The sequence below is a fragment of the Stegostoma tigrinum genome, chromosome 14 (assembly GCF_030684315.1).
Source record: "Stegostoma tigrinum isolate sSteTig4 chromosome 14, sSteTig4.hap1, whole genome shotgun sequence".
Lineage (NCBI taxonomy): Eukaryota > Metazoa > Chordata > Chondrichthyes > Orectolobiformes > Stegostomatidae > Stegostoma > Stegostoma tigrinum.
In genome coordinates this window covers 54,542,431-54,562,269 of record NC_081367.1, presented here as the reverse complement: position 1 = coordinate 54,562,269, position 19,839 = coordinate 54,542,431, and the positions used below count along the sequence as shown (strand labels likewise).

General features: G+C 47.1%; 1 protein-coding gene across 8 annotated transcripts in view; it reads right to left on the bottom strand.

Moving 5' to 3' along the window:
* The window catches only part of lpp (LIM domain containing preferred translocation partner in lipoma), a 371,701-nt gene that overhangs the window by 111,369 nt on the left and 240,493 nt on the right, over positions 1–19,839 (bottom strand). For all 8 annotated transcript variants that reach the window (XM_048542845.2, XM_048542847.2, XM_048542849.2 and 5 more), the window contains one exon: positions 376–492. In XM_048542845.2, coding sequence (XP_048398802.1) covers positions 376–492 — 117 coding nt within the window. The remainder of the gene's footprint in view (positions 1–375; positions 493–19,839) is intronic.

Here is a 19,839-nt window from a genome sequence, read left to right as displayed (position 1 = left end):
TAATTCCAGATATATTATTGAACTCAAATTACACCATGTGCCAAGGTGGGATTCAAACCTGGGTCCCCAGCATGTTATCTGGATCTCTGGATTAACAGTCCAGCGATAATTGCCTAGTGGTATTATCGCTGGTTGCGAGGTTGGTTTCTCATCAAACTCTTGGGGTCAGCCAAATTCTTTTGTTCTTCTGAAGTGATAACATGACATGGCAGGAGAAGAAACTACAGTAAAATTCACAGCCTGTAATGTTCTTGACTAAAGCCAATGAGGAATGACAGTGCACCACGAGTCTGGTCACTCAAAGGCACATACCTGATTTGATACAATTCCAATCATCACATATGCATGAAGCAACTCCTTTGACATATTCCTTACCTGTCGAGGGCGGGGCTGATAGGGTGAGCTGCTCTCCAGATCAGCCAAGATACTGGTCAATGAGTCAATCTCTGCATCCAGGCTTGATCGCCTTTCATCCAGGGTCTTCTTCCCTGTCTAAAAATTGGAAATGACCAGAGAGTCAGACTGTGGTCAACAGGTTCCTTGATTTCAACACCCTGCAATCTGTGCCTAGAACATGTACATAAATCTCATTGTTATGTTCTGCTGACTACAGGAATAGGAATAGGAATAGGAATAGCTATTCAGCAAATCCTTTCCACCATTCATGGATTAATAGTTTCCAAATCCAATTGTCATCAAATGTTTCATATTTATTAATGGCCTTAAACAATGAGATTTAATTATTTGCAATTAAAGTTCCTATCAACTCGCAATGTCCACAGATGTTTGTGTGAGGCATTTCCAGATTGCCATATTCCTTGATTGAAGGAGTTTTTCCTGATTTCATTCCTGAATAACTAACTCCAATTCTAACAACACTGCTCAAATCGCCTTCATGAGCTTCAGCACAGTGGGCATCAGCTGCATTGAGTAAAAGGAAATGAGACAGAAAGGTTACCTTTCACAGAACACATTCTTCCCAGCACTGATCTCATTACCACACCCGCTTTTCACAGCTGCAGAAGAAACTCCTAAAGTACGCTGTCCAGATCCAATTATATTGGCAGCTGCACCCCAAAGGGCCCATAAACTGCCAAGATTTTCACCACCCAAGTACTCTTGCCTGATCTCTCTTTCTAAACCTAACTTTGAGGAACAAGAAGAAAACCACAGTCTTCAGAAATGTGGTCACTATTTTCTGGGTATCTTTAGGAATGAGTCACTATTTGCTGGGTTCCTATTGGTGCACAGTCAGTATTTGCCATGGGTCTTCAGGAATGGGGCTTTTATTCGGAGTTGTCTAAGAGAGAATTCTAGAATCGCACAATTGTTACAGTGCAGAAATAGGGCATTTGACCAATCATGGCTGTGCTGGCTCTCTGAATGAACAGTTCCCTCAGTGTTCTCCTAAATTATCCCCCTAATGCTGCACATTCTTCCTTTTCAAATAGCCATCTAATTTGCTTTAGAACAATTGGATTGCACCTGCCTACACTTGGAGTGCATTCCAGACTTTAATCACTCACTGTATGACAAAGATTTTCTTATCACTTTATTTTGTTAATTACTTTAAATGTGTGCCCTGTTTATGTCTTCTCCATAAATTCTGCTCAGACCTCTCATGAGTTTGAATACTTCAATTAGATCTCCTCTCAACTACACTAAACTGTACATTCCCAGTTTTTCCAATCAAATCATGGAACTTAAACTCCTCATCCCTGCAATCATCACATGAATCATTTCTGCACTCTCTTGAATGCATTCATATTCTTCCTAAAGTGTTGCACACAGAAGCAGATGTGATATGCTAGTTGCTAATGAAATAGTGTTTTATCTAAGTTTAGCATAACCCCCTCCTGTTGAGGTCTATCCATCGATAACAATGCTGAGGATACTGTAAACTTTAGCAGCTGCTCTCAAACTGTTCTGCCATTTTCAATCAGAGATAATGGGAACTGCAGATGCTGGAGAATCCAAGCTAACAAAGTGTGAAGCTGGATGAACACAGCAGGCCGAGCAGCATCTCAGGAGCACAAGAGCTGACGTTTTGGGCCTAGACCCTTCATCAGAGAGGGGGATGGGGAGAGGGTTCTGAAATAAATAGGGAGAGAGGGGGAGGCGGGCAGACTAACCTCATCCTGCCTCCTTGACCTGTCCGTCCTCCCTGGACTGACCTATCCCGTCCCCACCTATACTCTCCTCTCCACCTATCTTCTCCTCCATCCATCTTCGGCCCGCCTCCCCCTGTCTCCCTATTTATTTCAGAACCCTCTCCCCATCCCCCTCTCTGATGAGGGATCTAGGCCCAAAATGTCAGCTTTTGTGCTCCTGAGATGCTGTTTGGCCTGCTGTGTTCATCCAGCTTCATATTCTTCCATTTTCAATGATTTGTGCACAGAAATAGCCCCTGCACTCTTCAGTTTATACTGTCTCTCACCATCAATCTGCTTAAACAACAAACTTGTCTACAACCTTCTAAAGTCCTTACTGTCCACAATGCTTCCAAATTTCATATCTACGCCAGGGCGTAGACCATTGGTGCATTTCATGAAAAGTAAGAGTCCAAATTCTGATGCCTAGGGAACTCCATGACAAACCCTGTGACCCCACCTCTGGGCCAGATGGGCAAATAACTGAGATTATAGGTGACAGGCTGGAAAGTGGAGCTGAGACCACAACTGTGTTATGATTTAGAGAATGCTTGAGTACATTTGAAGGAGCAAACAACATACTCCTAAGTCCATGTTTCTATGGCCATTTCATGATGGAACTCTCCCTCAGCACTGAACCTCTGACAGTCGCAGCACTCCCCTAATACTGACCTTCCAATAGTGCAGCACTTCCTCAGCACTGACCCTTTGACAGTGCAGCACTCCCCCAGTATTAACCTTTCAACAGTGCAGGACTCCCTCAGTACTGGCCCTCTGACAGTGCAGTGCTCCCTCAGTACTGACCCTCTGACAGTGCAGGACTCCCTCAGTACTGGCCCTCTGACAGTGCAGTGCTCCCTCAGTACTGACCCTCTGACAGTGCAGGACTCCCTCAGTACTGGCCCTCTGACAGTGCAGTGCTCCCTCAGTACTGACCCTCTGACAGTGCAGGACTCCCTCAGTACTGGCCCTCTGACAGTGCAGTGCTCCCTCAGTACTGACCCATTGACCCTTTGTCCGTGCAGTACTTCCTCAGTAGTAGCCCTCTGACAATGCAGCTCTCTCTCAATGCAACTGTGTAAATACTTGGTTAGGCTTTGTGTTATAATCTGTGAATTTCTGAGCCTATTATTCATTTAACTATAATTACTTCTTAACATAACTGTCTTGAATCAATTTGTACAGCAACACTTCAACCTTGTGAACACCTGGCCATTTGACATATGTACATGGTGCATGTAAATGATACATATGCATGGCAAATGTACACAGCGTGTGTACATAGCTGAACCACACATTGCATGCAGTATATACACGTGATACATATACGTGCAGCACATAAAGATGGCACATTTACCCAGTATCTGTACATAGTACATGTGCCTTATCTAATCTACTCACAAGCAGATCACTCTTGTTGGAGTAATGAGCACAGCCAAGCTGAAAAATGTTTCCTTTTTAAAAGCGTAACATAAACTTGCAAACAAATAAGGGAACTGAAAGCTGAGCTGGCACGTTATGTGGGCAAGGTCTCTGACCGAAGTGACCTGGTGCAATCATCAACTACAGTCAATGAGAATGTGGAGAAAAATGCGACATAAACCCAAACATTACTAGTCAGATGAGTAACAGTGCTGCAATAGGCTCAGAAATTCACAGATTGTAACAGTATTAATAATTCTGCTCAAACACACATATCAGGATATCTTCATAGTTTCAGAGACTCATTGATATGGAATGATAGTGATAATGGGAACTGCAGATGCTGGAGAATCCAAGATAATAAAATGTGAGGCTGGATGAACACAGCAGGCCCAGCAGCATCTCAGGAGCACAAAAGCTGACGTTTCGGGCCTAGACCCTTCATCAGACAGGGGGATGGGGTGAGGGTTCTGGAATAAATAGGGAGAGAGGGGGAGGCGGACCAAAGATGGAGAGAAAAGAAGATAGGTGGAGAGGAGAGTATAGGTGACGAGGTAGGGAGGGGATAGGTCAGTCCAGGGAAGACAGACAGGTCAAGGAGGTGGGATGAGGTTACAAGGTAGGAGATGGAGGTGCGGCTTGGGGTGGGAGGAAGGGATGGGTGAGAGGAAGAACAGGTTAGGGAGGCAGAGACAGGTTGGACTGGTTTTGGGATGCAGTGGGTGGAGGGGAAGAGCTGGGCTGGTTTTGGGATGCGGTGGGGGAAGGGGAGATTTTGAAGCTGGTGAAGTCCACATTGATACCATTGGGCTGCAGGGTTCCCAAGCGGAATATGAGTTGCTGTTCCTGCAACCTTCAAGTGGCATCATTGTGGCACTGCAGGAGGCCCATGATGGACATGTCATCTAAAGAATGGGAGGGGGAGTGGAAATGGTTTGCGACTGGGAGGTGCAGTTGTTTATTGCGAACCGAGCGGAGGTGTTCTGCAAAGCGGCCCCCAAGCCTCCGCTTGGTTTCCCCAATGCAGAGGAGGCCACACCGGGTACAATGGATGCAGTATACCACATTGGCAGATGTGCAGGTGAACATCTGCTGAATATGGAAAGTCATCTTGGGGCCTGGGACAGGGGTGAGGGAGGAGGTGTGGGGGCAAGTGTAACATTTCGTGCGGTTGCAGGGGAAGGTGCCGGGTGTGGTGGGGTTGGAGGGCAGTGTGGAGCGAACAAGGGAGTCACGGAGAGAGTGATCTCTCCGGAAGGCAGACAAGGGTGGGGATGGAAAAATGTCTTGGGTGGTGGGGTTGGATTGTAGATGGCGGAAGTGTCGGAGGATGATGCGTTGTATCCGGAGGTTGGTGGGGTGGTGTGTGAGAACGAGGGGGATCCTCTTTGGGCGGTTGTGGCGGGGGCGGGGTGTGAGGGATGTGTTGCGGGCAATGCGGGAGATGCGGTCAAGTGCGTTCTTGACCACTGCGGGGGGAAAGTTGCGGTCCTCGAAGAACTTGGACATCTGGGATGTGCAGGAGTGGAATGCCTCATCGTGGGAGCAGATGCGGCGGAGGCGGAGGAATTGGGAATAGGGGATGGAATTTTGGCAGGAGGGTGGGTGGGAGGAGGTGTACCCTAGGTAGCTGTGGGAGTTGGTGGGCTTGAAATGGACATCAGTTACAAGCTGGTTGCCTGAGATGGAGACTGAGAGGTCCAGGAAGGTGAGGGATGGGCTGGAGATGGCCCAGGTGATTCCCGCATTTCCCGCAACACATCCCTCACACACCGCCCCCGCCACAACCACCCAAAGAGGATCCCCCTCGTTCTCACACACCACCCCACCAACCTCCGGATACAACGCATCCTCCTCCGACACTTCCGCCATCTACAATCCGACCCCACCACCCAAGACATTTTTCCATCCCCACCCTTGTCTGCCTTCCGGAGAGATCACTCTCTCCGTGACTCCCTTGTTCGCTCCACACTGCCCTCCAACCCCACCACACCCGGCACCTTCCCCTGCAACCGCAGGAAATGCTACACTTGCCCCCACACCTCCTCCCTCACCCCTATCCCAGGCCCCAAGATGACCAACCACATTAAGCAGAGGTTCACCTGCACATCTGCCAATGTGGTATACCACATCCACTGTACCCGGTGTGGCTTCCTCTACATTGGGGAAACCAAGCGGAGGCTTGGGGACCGCTTTGCAGAACACCTCCGCTCGGTTCGCAATAAACAACTGCACCTCCCAGTTGCAAACCATTTCCACTCCCCCTCCCATTCTTTAGATGACATGTCCATCATGGGCCTCCTGCAGTGCCACAATGATGCCACTTGAAGGTTGCAGGAACAGCAACTCATATTCCGCTTGGGAACCCTGCAGCCCAATGGTATCAATGTGGACTTCACCAGCTTCAAAATCTCCCCTTCCCCCACCGCATCCCAAAACCAGTCCAGTTCGTCCCCTCCCCCCACTGCACCACACAACCACCCAGCTCTTGCCCTCCACCCACTGCATCCCAAAACCAGTCCAACCTGTCTCTGCCTCCCGAACCTGCTCTTCCTCTCACCCATCCCTTCCTCCCACCCCAAGCCGCACCTCCATCTCCTACCTACTAACCTCATCCCACCTCCTCGACCTGTCCATCTTCCCTGGACTGACCTATACCCTCCCTCCCTACCTCCCCAACTATACTCTCCTCTCCACCTATCTTCTTTTCTCTCCATCTTCGGTCCGCCTCCCCCTCTCTCCCTATTTATTCCAGAACCCTCACCCCATCCCCCTCTCTGATGAAGGGTCTAGGCACAAAACGTCAGCTTTTGTACTCCTGAGATGCTGCTGGGCCTGCTGTGTTCATCTAGCCTCACATTTTATTATCTTGGAATGACAGTGACCCTGTTCTGGATGAGTGCAATAATATTGCTCAGTACATTATGAGGTATTATATTCTTATAAAGTGAGGTTGTTGAGGCTGAAGTCAAGCTCAGCCAAGTTGGGGAGGGTGGTGGTGGGTGGGAACAGGTTAGGCTTTTGCTCCTGGAAGAAGCGGAGAGCCCTGAGACCATCCTGGTAGGGGAGGGCATGTAAAGGGACTGCACGTCCATGGTAAAGAGTAGGTAGCTGGAGCCTGCAAACTGGAGCTCGTCCTCACCCTCAACAACGTCTCTTTTAACTCCTCTCCTATTCTACAGCTCAGAGGGATGGCCATGGGTACACACATGGGCCCCCGCTATGCCTGCTTCTTCGTTCTTCTACATGGAATATACCTTGTTCCAGTCCTATTCCGGTCCCCACCCATAACCTTTTCTCCGATATGTCGATATATTACTGGTTCTGCTTCCCTCTCTCATCATTTGGAAAAGTTCATTGATTTTGTTTTTCCAATTTCTATCTGCCTTCACTTTCACCTCCCACTGCTATATGGGCTATACATCCTTGCACCCTGCTTCCTGCAATGATGCTATTCTTTCCTCTCAGTTCCTCTGTCTCTGTCGCATATTTTTGGATGAGGCAACTTCGACAAAAGAACCTCCAAAATGCCCACCTTCTTCGTCAAATAAGAATTCACCAGCAACTTTACTGACAGGGCCCTCAACAGAGTCTGACCCATCTCCCACACTTTCGCCTTCACCTCTTCTTCACCCTCTCACAAAAGCGGTAGGATTCCCCTTGTCCTTACCTATTATCCCACCAGCATCCACATCCAGAAGATCATTGTGCCATTTCTGCCACCTCCAGCGAGATGCCACCATGAGACACATATTCCCCTCCCCTCCCTTGTCCACCTTCCATAGGGACTGTTCTCTCCGGGATACCCTGGTTCAAATCTTCCTTTACTCCCAACAACGCACCACCCCCCACACATCCCTCGCCCCACAGCCCCATGTCAACTTCCCCTGCAACTGCCGAAGGTGTAAAACCTGCCGATTTACATCCTCCATCCCCAATATCCAAACGCCCAAACATCCCCAACACTTTAGCTGCACTTCCCACAATCTTGTCTACTGCATTCACTGCTCACAATGTGGTCTCCTCTACATTGGGGAAATGAAGCATAGAGTGGGTGACCGCTTCAGACAACATCTACGTCCTGCTTGAGGAAAAGACTTTGAGGTTCCAGTTACCTGCCACTTTAACACACCACACTGTTCCCTGGGCAATATCTCTGTCTTTGGCTTGCTGCACTGTGAGAGAAGCTCAGCGCAAGCTGGAAGAACAGCATGTCATTTTCCACCTGGAGACCCTGCAGCCATTTGGACTCAATATTGAGTTCAATAATTTTAGGGCCTGAATTCTCCTATGTCCTAGCCCCTACCCCATATACCAGCCTTGTTATCACATAGTGTGCCTTCACATACTACTTATTGTTAGACCAACAATCCCCATTAACAGCCATTCACCGTCCTAGCCAGGTTGTTATCAACTTCTTTGTCTGTCCATCCGTTCTTCTCCCTCTTTGGTCTCAATCCCCATCTATCGTTTACTTCAGACCTCCTCCCTCCACCCTGTCTTCTGCATATAATCTGACATTTTCCTAGCTACAATCAGTTCTGAGGAAAGGTCACCAGACCTGAAACATTAACTCTGATTTTCTTCACAGATGCTGCCAGACCTGCTGAGCTTTTCCAGCAACTTCTGTTTTTGTTCCTGATTTACAGCATCCACAGTTATTTCAGTTTTTATTTATGAAGCTCCATCAGTTTTTTGTTTAGATTAGATTCCCCTGCAGTACAGTTTGGTTGCTATCACTTCCCTGGTGATTGTAATTTCACAAATTTCCTGTCTCCTTCCCATCTCCAAATATCCAGCTTCTACTGGAATGGTTCTTGTGTCCTCTGTGTTAAACAAAGAAGCAAATATTTGATTGTTTCACCTGTCATTTTCTTATTATCTACTTTTAATTCCTCATTCTCACTCTCGCAAGAACCAACACTCACTTTATTTAATTCTAATTTTTTAAAATACCTCTAGAAATGTTTGCTATCCATTTTCATTTTTTTGGCTAACTACTTATCATGTTCTAATTTCTTTCCATTCAGATTAACCTTTTAGTCATTCTCTACTGTTCTTCATATTCTGACTAATCACCTCATCTGCCGATCATAGATCATTGAATAGACCATGGAATCCCTGCAGTGTGGAAGCAGATCATTCAGCCTATTGAGTCCACACAGACCTTATCCCTGCATTTTCCTAGACACTATAAGCAATTTAGCATGGCCAATCCACCTAGCCTGCACATGTCTGGACTGTGGGAGGAAACCAGAGTGCCCGGAGGAAACCCACACAGATATGGGGGGAATGTGCAAGCTCCACACACGCAGACTGTCACCGGAGGGTGGAATCGAACCCTGGTCCCTGGCGCTGTATGGTGGCAGTGATAACCACTGAGCCAACATGCCGTAGTGTGTTATGGCACACTATGTGATAACAATTTTGACAGTCATATGATTTATTTCTTAAGTTTGTCTTTTTTATTCATTCAGAGGATGAGGGTGTTGCTAGCTAAGCCAGCACATATTGAGGAAGAGTCACTGGACCTGAAACGTTAACTCTGATTTTTACTTCACAAATGTTGCCAGACCTGCTGAGCTTTTCCAGCAACTTCTGTTTCTGTTCTATTTCCATACAGTTGCCCTTATTTAATTTAAAAAAATACTAGTTATTAGACCTAATCATCTGCCCTTTAAACTGAATGTTAAATTCAATTGTATTGTGGTTACTGCTACTTAAGAATGTCTTAACTCTGAGATCATTAATTGACAAAGCATCAAATCCAACATGACCTGTTCGCTGGTTGTTTCAAAAATGCACTGCTTAAAGAAACTATCTCAGAAGCAGTCTGAACTCCTAAAGTAGGCTACTACTGCTAATCTCATACTTTCAACTTGTCTGCAGATCCAGACCTCTATGATTATTGCCATTCATTTATTGCAAGCACCCAGTATTTCTTCTTCTATACAGGTAGTCCCTGGGTTGCAAAGAGATTCTGTTCTGGAATAACAAGGTGTGGAGCTGGATGAACACAGCAGGCCAAGCAGCATCTGAGGAGCAGGAAAGCTGATGTTTCGGGCCTAGACCATTCTTCAAAAAATCTGTTCTGGAGTCTGGTTATGTGTTAATTTGTTCCCACGATGGATTATAATGGGTTATAATTATAAAGTAGTGGCTTATAATTACAGGAAATGTTCATAAGTCAGATCTTTAAAGTTACACCCCTGTATAGGACTGTACTTGTAGAGTTCCTAATTTGGATGTTCATAAACCAGGGGACCCCTGTACTTTGTCTTCCAACTCGGTGACTGTAGGCCACTCCCACTCCTGATTTCTTTTCCCTGATATTTATTCTCCCACCCTATTTTTACCAATAACCTTATTAAATGGCCTTGAATCACACCAGACTTTCATTCCCTGTGAGTGTACTGAATTCTCGCCCAGATACCAGTGCTGGGAAGACTGAGAGTACAGTCTGTTCCGCCCAAGGATATTTTTATATTAGAGCCAGGTAAAAAGCTTCTAATGAATGAGAGCAACAGTTAAACAGCTGGAACCGAATCAAAAGTATGCTCTAGATGTTCAGACGAGGTAAAATGATTGAGCAACAGGCAAACTGAAAGCAGGCCAAATGCACTTTCTATTTTTGTAGTTATAGGACCTTCAGACAGAAACAGCAAAGGCAACTGTAGCAAAACTATTTGAACAGACCCACCTGGTGCAAGTTTACTAAACGTGGCTAATTAAATGAAACAGCAGAAATGAGAATTTATACATTCACTACAAAAATAAATAATCTGAGAATGGGACACTGAGCTGAAACTTTAACTTCATGACTCTTGACAGATGTTCTCGGACCTGTGAAGCATTTGCTGTTTTAATTTCAGATTGTCAACATCTGCAGTATTTTGGTTAAAACAACAATTAACATTAATGTATTTCCTTCAACATTATGGAGCTCCCAAATCACTTCACACAGTTGTAATTAAACCAAAGTTGACTCCAAGCCACAGACATAGAGGCAACTGAATGTTTGGTTAAAAGACTCTTTTTAATGAGTGTCTTAAAGGAGCAACTAGAATTGGAGAGGTTAAACGAGGCACTTTCTGAGTTAAGGGTATTGGCAACTGAATGCATAGCCATCAATGGTAGAATGAAGGCAATACGGATGTGACAAAAGTTATGCAGACAGTGTGGGAATGCTGGAGGAGGTTACAGAGTCAATGAGGGGTACAGACATGGAGGAGATTACAAATGTAGTGAGGGGTGATACCATGAAAGGCTGATTGATTGAAGTTGCATGACTAATGAGTCAGTTAATGATGCCCTACAGTTAACCATCAAGTTTTGTTTAAATTTAGAAGTAAGGTGGTTGACTCTTGATCAAGGCATTGCATTCAAAAATGAACCAGCAAACAGTTATCACCTAATTTGTTGAACTGGAACTGGCACAGTGCATGTTCACATTCCATCTATCTACAAAGAACAGTTCTTGAGTATTTATAAATGTAGCTTCCAGAATATGCAAGTATGACATGCTGTGATCCTGACTGATAATCTTAGAGTGTTTGTCAGCATCATTCCTCGCACATTCAGAATTATTGCCAGATCCTGGCTAGTTGTAATGACATCTAATGTCGGATACCGACTTGCTAGTGGGTGCTTGTGGGTTCAGACAGTACTTTGCTTTTTGTAACCGTCGAATGAACATTCTGTTTGATATGATCTGCCAGTCTGTAGGACATATGGTCCACATATCTGGCATCACAGAGGCGCTGAAATTCACAAACCACATTATTCATCTATGTGACAAGCAGCATGACTTTTGAGCAGTGGTATCCTGTTAATGGTGAACACTACTTATGTTGCTATTGCCTACTAGCAGTTTGAAGCAGCTCACTTCACCTGTTGATCAAAATTTGAGACACTTCTCCCCTCCAGGGTAATGCAAGGTAGACTGGGCACTGTTCAGGACAAAAAGTGACTGCTTTTGGGGCCTTCAATGAGTTTGGCCAATGTATGGCAAGAAATGATTTGGTCAGGGATGCCAATATCCCACAGAATAGCTTTGACGCATCCTATTGAGCATCAAACTTACACAATGAACAAATGACTCTGTGCTATTCAAGGGTTTGCCAATAAAACCAATCTCATTCACTTATACAACTGTAGGATACAAAGAAATAAAATGCCATATGTAGGCCAGACCAAGTAAAGGTGGCCAATTTCCTCTGCTAAATGAGATCTGTCAACCTGATATTTTTTATGACAACTAACAATGGCTGTAATAATTACCATGAGGTAAACTTTAGTTCCAGATTTATTCATTGGATTTAAATTCACAGTAGTTGAAACCATTTCCCCACTGTTTCTGAGTCACTAGCCCAGTAACATCACCAATGAGCCACAGCTTCCCCCTCATCCAGCTGAAAACGTGACCAGGCAAAGCCTACGTCTTTCAAAGCACCAGGCTTTCCAACCTGCAGTACTTATAAAGAGTACTGAGCTTTGCCAGATCACCTCCTCATCCAGGAAGCAGATATACCACTGTGTCGCCTGGTGCTGAGCTTATGCAACATTGAATGCACTAGCTGCTAAGGTGATATTAGATAAAATTCATACAGTTTGACAACAGCTTTGCTGAGATGAACAACTTGTAAATGTCCAACGTGTTTTACTCTCTCAGGATGCCCCAAAGCCAAAGGAATCTGTTTTAAAAGTGTAGGCATATTTTTAAAGTCAAACAAGAATGGAGAGAGAGACTGACAGAGAGAAGAAATTCAGTCTCACGGTGAGGAGGTAGTTGGGAAATGTTTTTGGAAGTTTGTTGTATCTTGTTCTCTCAAAAATTTACAATTCTAAGTTCTTACATTCTGCACAATCAACCAAAGCGAATGAGACCACGCACAAATCAGTTCTGCAGAATGAAAGCTGCAAGAGCTGGAAAAGGAAGAGAGAAAGAGGGAAGTGGGAGAGATATTGGAACTATGACAGAGTGAGGATAAACCACATGAAGGTGCAGGATTGGGTTGGTTCATTGGATATTACATACTTCTAAATGCAGAGGCACAGACGATGAAAAAAAAAATCTAAAGAAGTAAAGGAAAAGCCACAGGAAAAAGTGAGAGATTTTTAGGAGCTGTATTAAAAATAAACTGAACTGGGATATCCCTGCCTCTTAAAACTATGCACAGTGAGCAAGGTCTTGTGCCAAAATCCAATTCCTCCAATTACTGCTCAAAAAGTAGCTTCTGGCAAATTAATTATTTTAACAGCTTTACTACAATGATCAAATTTCCAAATTTTTTTTATAGGAAATAGTTTGGAGAATTTCACCAGTCAGTCAACTCGATTAGTTCCATCCACAACTGATTCAACAATACACTGACTCAAGGGGGAAAATAATCAATGATAAACTGAACAGTACCCACATCTAACCATTAGCTCCAACATTACTGATTCCTGGTGTTACTGTCGATGATCCCCAACATCACTGGCACCTGATTTCACTGACCGCTAACATCACTGGTCCAAACACTAACCATACTGGCCATTAACATCACTGCTAATATTGGCTGTAAGTATCACTGACCTCAGATCACATTGTTGGTGACCCTCACAATGCTGACCCTGACATCACTGAGCCCTAACTGCACAGGTCAATAACTCCCAACAACACTGGCCCATAACGGAATTACTTCCCTAGTCTCAAGAGTGAAACGATCCTGTGTCCAGGATTTAGATCATGAGTGGATGGGGTGCAAATTCAGCCTCAGTGGTTAGTGCTGTGTCTACTCATAGGAGAAGGTAGAGAATTTGTAGTACCGATTCTCTCTCTTTCATGTTCTAATCATATCACAGAATCCCTACAGTGTGGAAACAAGCCAATCAGCCAACAAGTCCATACTGCCCCTCCAAAGAGCATCCCACCCAGACTCACTCCTCTTTCCCTGTAACCCTGCATTTCCCACGGCTAATCCACTTAACTTACACACCCCTGAACACTACGAGCAATTTAGCATGGCCAGTCCACCTAATCTGCACATCTTTGGGAGAAAAGTGTGGGAAGAAACCGGAGCACCTGGAGGAAACCCAGGCAGACATGGGGAGAATGTGCAAACTCCACACAGACAATCGCCCAAGAATAGATAATAAAATGTGAGGCTGGATGAACACAGCAGGCCAAGCAGCATCTCAGGAGCACAAAAGCTGACGTTTCGGGCCTAGACCCTTCATCAGAGAGCCCAAGAATAGAATTGAACCTGGGTCCCTGGCACTGTGATGCAGCAGTGCTAACCACTGAGCCATCCAGCTTCCAGTCATTCTTGCATTGCAAGCTTTGCTGGCTGAATCAACATTAATGTCCATTTCTAAACCCCCTTGATAAAGTAGTGCAGATATGCTAGGCAGGGGTTTCTGGGAGGAAAAGTAGAAATTTGTAGCACTTTGGAGATTAGTACTAATTGAACTTGGTCTCTCAACAAGTCTATATAATATGTTCCTATCCTTCAGAAATCAGTCAATAATTTATTTTAAAAGTATAACCACAGCCACAGGTCAGATAAAGGAAGGTCTACAGAACTATCAAAAAGGCTGAAAATTCTATTTGTCCCAAAAAGGCAATAATGCCTGAACAATGTCCTGGTTACAGGTGTGAAAGAATTCAGCCTCAGAATTGGTCAAAACTGTCGGAATTGGTCAAAACTGTCCCTTCTATTTTGACAAAGATGGAAACAAGCTGAGCTAAAAGAAACCTAGAAACCATGACCAATCTGTTTTGGAAAAGCTGCTGAGATTTCTTTACCAGGAATCCTAAGTAAATCCTTGGTATAAGCATTCAATTGTGTGTGGGATTCTTTTAGGGAGTACTGCCTGATCCTGGGCAAGGAGATGAATATATATGGCTGGGTAATGAACATAAGGTTCTTGCTGCTGATATTACAATCAACTCTCTTTCAAAACACAGGACCAAAATACCAACTATCAGGCAGAATTACAACCAGTTCATGGACATGATCCAATCATGTGGGATGAGGCAGTAAACTGGTCCGCAGTGAGATGCCAAACTCACAGCTTACTCATGGCTACGAACTCACTCACAACTACACAAAACACATTCTATTGATTTTCTCTCCTCTTCTGTGAAGGTGCTGAGTTACATTAAGGAACAACTCTACTGTGGTACCATTTCACTGGCACAAAATGTAGAATGTCCCATCAAACACTTCCTTGACAGGTGCAGTGATAATGGGAACTGCAGATGCTGGAGAATCCAAGATAATAAAATGTGAGGCTGGATGAACACAGCAGGCCAAGCAGCATCTCAGGAGCACAAAAGCTGACGTTTCGGGCCTAGACCCTTCATCAGAGAGGGGGATGGGGTGAGGGTTCTGGAATAAATAGGGAGAGAGGGGGAGGCGGACCGAAGATGGAGTGAAAAGAAGATAGGTGGAGAGGAGAGTAGAGGTGGGGAGGTAGGGAGGGGATAGGTCAGTCCAGGGAAGACGGGCAGGTCAAGGAGGTGGGGATGAGGTTAGTAGGTAGGAGATGGAGGTGCGGTTTGGGGTGGGAGGAAGGGATGGGTGAGATGAAGAACAGGTTAGGGAGGCAAAGACAGGTTGGACTGGTTTTGGGATGCAGTGGGTGGAGGGGAAGAGCTGGGTTGGTTGTATGGTGCAGTGGGGGGAGGGGACGAACTGGGATGGTTTTGGGGTGCGGTGGGGGAAGGGGAGATTTTGAAGCTGGTGAAGTCCACATTGATACCATTGGGCTGCAGGGTTCCCAAGTGGAATATGAGTTGCTGTTCCTGCAACCTTCGGGTGGCATCATTGTGGCACTGCAGGAGGCCCATGATGGACATGTCATCTAAAGAATGGGAGGTGGAGTGGAAATGGTTTGCAACTGGGAGTTGCAGTTGTTTATTGCGAACCGAGCGGAGGTGTTCTGCAAAGCGGTCCCCAAGCCTCTGCTTGGTTTCCCCAATGTAGAGGAAGCCACACCGGGTACAGTGGATGCAGTATACCACATTGGCAGATGTGCAGGTGAACCTCTGCTTAATGTGGAAAGTCATCTTGGGGCCTGGGATAGGGGTGAGGGAGGAGGTGTGGGGGCAAATGTAGCATTTCCTGCAGTTGCACCCCGCCCACGGCCGACGCCGACGGAACCCCGCCCACGGCCGACGACCTCATCGCTCCGACCACAACCTCCACAGCCAGCATCCCCAGAGAAGACAGTCACACTGAACCCTGCCGCATCTTCAGAATCCCCCCAGACCTCCCACTAACTGAGGACGAACAGTCAGTCCTTAGTAAGGGGCTCACCTTTGTCCGCCTACAACCACACATCAACGAATACCAGTCACGATTGGACATAGAACAGTTTTTCCGCCGTCTTCGCCTCCATGCCTACTTCTTCAACCGGGAACCTAACCCTCCCTCCACTGACCCCTTCACCCGCTTCCAACACAAGTCCTCCTCCTGGACACCACCCCCAGGCCTCCTACCCTCCCTCGACCTCTTCATCTCTAACTGCCGTCGAGACATTAACCGCCTCAACCTCTCCACCCCTCTCACCTCTCCCCCGCAGAATGGGCAGCCCTCTGCTCCAACTCCAACCTCACCATCAAACCCCCAGACAAGGGAGGCGCAGTGGTATGGCGCATTGACCTGTACATCGCCGAGGCCAGACGCCAACACTCCGACACCACCTCCTACCGCCCCCTCGATCATGACCCCACACCCGAGCACCAAAGCATCATCTCCAACACCATTCATGGCCTCATCACCTCAGGGGACCTCCCACCCACAGCCTCCAACCTCATTGTTCCCCAACCCCGCACGGCCCGTTTCTATCTCCTTCCCAAAATCCACAAATCTGCCTGCCCTGGTCGACCCATCGTCTCAGGCTGCTCCTGCCCCACCGAACTCATCTCCACCTATCTGGACTCCATTTTCTCCCCTTTGGTCCAGGAACTCCCCACCTATGTCCGTGACACCACCCACGCCCTCCACCTCCTCCAGGACTTCCAATTCCCTGGCCCCCAACACCTCATTTTCACCATGGACGTCCAGTCCCTATACACCTGCATTCCGCATGCAGTTGGCCTCAAGGCCCTCCGCTTCTTCCTGTCCTGCAGGCCCGACCAGTCCCCCTCCACCGACACCCTCATCCGCCTAGCCGAACTCGTCCTCAGCCTCAACAACTTCTCTTTCGATTCCTCCCACTTCCTACAGACTAAGGGGGTGGCCATGGGCACCCGCATGGGCCCCAGCTATGCCTGCCTCTTTGTAGGTTACGTGGAACAGTCCCTCTTCCGCACCTACACAGGCCCCAAACCCCACCTCTTCCTCCGTTACATTGATGACTGTATCGGCACCGCCACTTGCTCCCCAGAGGAGCTCGAACAGCTCATCCACTTCACCAACACCTTCCACCCCAACCTCAAGTTCACCTGGGCCATCTCCAGCACATCCCTCACCTTCCTGGATCTCTCAGTCTCCATCTCAGGCAACCAGCTTGTAACTGATGTCCATTTCAAGCCCACCGACTCACACAGCTACCTAGAATACACCTCCTCCCACCCACCATCCTGCAAAACTTCCATCCCCATTCCCAATTCCTCCGCCGCATCTGCTCCCATGATGAGGCATTCCACTCCCGCACATCCCAGATGTCCAAGTTCTTCAAGGACTGCAACTTTCCCCCCACAGTGGTCGAGAACACCCTTGACCGCGTCTCCCACGTTTCCCGCAACACATCCCTCACACCCCGCCCCCGCCATGACTGCCTAAAGAGGATTCCCCTCGTTCTCACACACCACCCCACCAACTTCCGGATACAACGCATCATCCTCCGACACTTCCGCCATCAGCAATCCGACCCCACCACCCAAGACATTTTTCCATCCCCACCCTTGTTTGCTTTCCGCAGAGACCACTCTCTCCGCGACTCCCTTGTTCGCTCCACACTGCCCTCCAATCCCACCACACCTGGCACCTTCCCCTGCAACCGCAGGAAATGCTACACTTGCCCCCACACCTCCTCCCTCACCCCTATCCCAGGCCCCAAGATGACCAACCACATTAAGCAGAGGTTCACCTGCACATCTGCCAATGTAGTATACTGCATCCACTGTACCCGGTGTGGCTTCCTCTACATTGGGGAAACCAAGCGGAGGCTTGGGGACTGCTTTGCAGAACGCCTCCGCTCGGTTCACAACAAACAACTGCACCCCCCAGTTGCAAACCGTTTCCACTCCCCCTCCCATTCTTTAGATGACATGTCCATCATGGGCCTCCTGCAGTGCCACAATGATGCCACCCGAAGGTTGCAGGAACAGCAACTCATATTCCGCTTGGGAACCCTGCAGCCCAATGGTATCAATGTAGACTTCACCAGCTTCAAAATCTCCCCTTCCCCCACCGCATCCCAAAACCAGCCCAGTTCGTCCCCTCCCCCCACTGCACCACACAACCAGCCCAGCTCTTCCCCTCCACCCACTGCATCCCAAAACCAGTCCAACCTGTCTCTGCCTCCTTAACCTGTTCTTCCTCTCACCCATCCCATCCTCCCACCCCAAACCGCACCTCCATCTCCTACCTACTAACCTCATCCCACCTCCTTGACCTGTCCGTCTTCCCTGGACTGACCTATCCCCTCCCTACCTCCCCACCTATCTTCTTTTCTCTCCGTCTTCGGTCTGCCTCCCCCTCTCTCCCTATTTATTCCAGTTCCCTCTCCCCAACCCCTCTCTGATGAAGGGTCTAGGCCTGAAACGTCAGCTTTTGTGCTCCTGAGATGCTGCTGGCCTGCTGTGTTCATCCAGCCTCACATTTTATTATCTTGACAGGTGCAGCGCAGGATTAGATACAGAGTAATGCTCCCTGCACACTGTCCCTATCAAGAATTAGAATCAGGTTTTACAGTCACATGTACTCAAGTACTAGGATGCTGGAGCACAGTGAAAATTGTACAAAGTCACCATTCTCCAGTACCATCTGAGGTACAAAGGTGCCTGGGTACAAAATCGTAGGTGTAAAGTGGAAAAATAAAGAAATGAAGTTAAAATTTCAACATTACAGTCCTTCTTAAGTGCTTAGCCATGGGCCTGGATCCAGGCTCTTCCACCTGACACTGAGAACTACACCAGCAGCCAGCCAGCTTTGAGTCTAGTCCCTGCAGCACTGCTGCAGAATCACGTCGTCATTCTTTGGCTCCATTTTGTCTCAACTGACAATGCCGTCACCATGAGGCTGTGCTGGGCCAAGATCGGCAATGCAGTTGTTGCTGAAGTTATCGGTCCCTTCACTGGGTACTGGGCCCAAACGTGCCTTCCTCTGCCACTGTCAAGAGCACAAACCTTGCTCCCTCCACGGCCATAGCCGCCGGGAACAAACCTTGCTTCAGGCATGCTGATCACCTTGATGCTGTCCATGCTTTCTACAGATGGTAAAGTGAGGTTTCAGGGAAAATCAAAGCTAGAGAAAGGAAGAATGCAAAAGCTGACAGAGCAGACTAGCTCTGGGCTCCTGGGCTCAGGTACACACATACTGCGCTACTACTCTGCCGCCATCTTGACTGGCTTCAACTTGAGTCTGCAAGAGGCCTCAGTTCACTGCCACCGATGCTGTCCAAGGATGAGAGGTACATAGAAAGGAAAAAAAAAGGAAAAATCGAAAAATAAATAGAAGCAGGGGACAAGCTCCAGCTTAGAAGCCCTACTCCACCACCATCTTGAAATCCAGTTCTGTTTGAGACGATCTTACTGAGGGTTTGCGGCTGACACGAAGTGTCAAACACTCCCTGGACAGGCATTGCATGAGATTCGATACGGAGTAAAACTCCATCTACACTGTCATCATCAAACACTTGCAGGACAGGTACACCTTGGGGCTAGATAATAAAATACTCTGTCTCCTTCAACATCTCCAGGACAAATTCAGCACAGGGTTAGAAACTGAGTAAAGCTTGTCCTACGCTATAAGTAAAGCAAACTACTGCAGATAGGGGGGTTCTGACATACAAAAGAAAAAAAGTGCCGGGGAAATTCTGCACTCTGGGGGCAACTGGAGGCAGAAACAAAGGTATATTTTGAATCCAATACGAATCATCCTCATGTTACATATGAAGTATCTTCATACCTCATATTCAGCGCTATTTGAAGCGTGTGAGGGGTAGTTTTTGTCCCATCCATTTGGAATACTTTGTTTTGGGTCTCAGCGTAATAGACACGAGGAACAAGAACAGATTAGACTTCAGAACAAACAGGATAGATTGAGAGGTG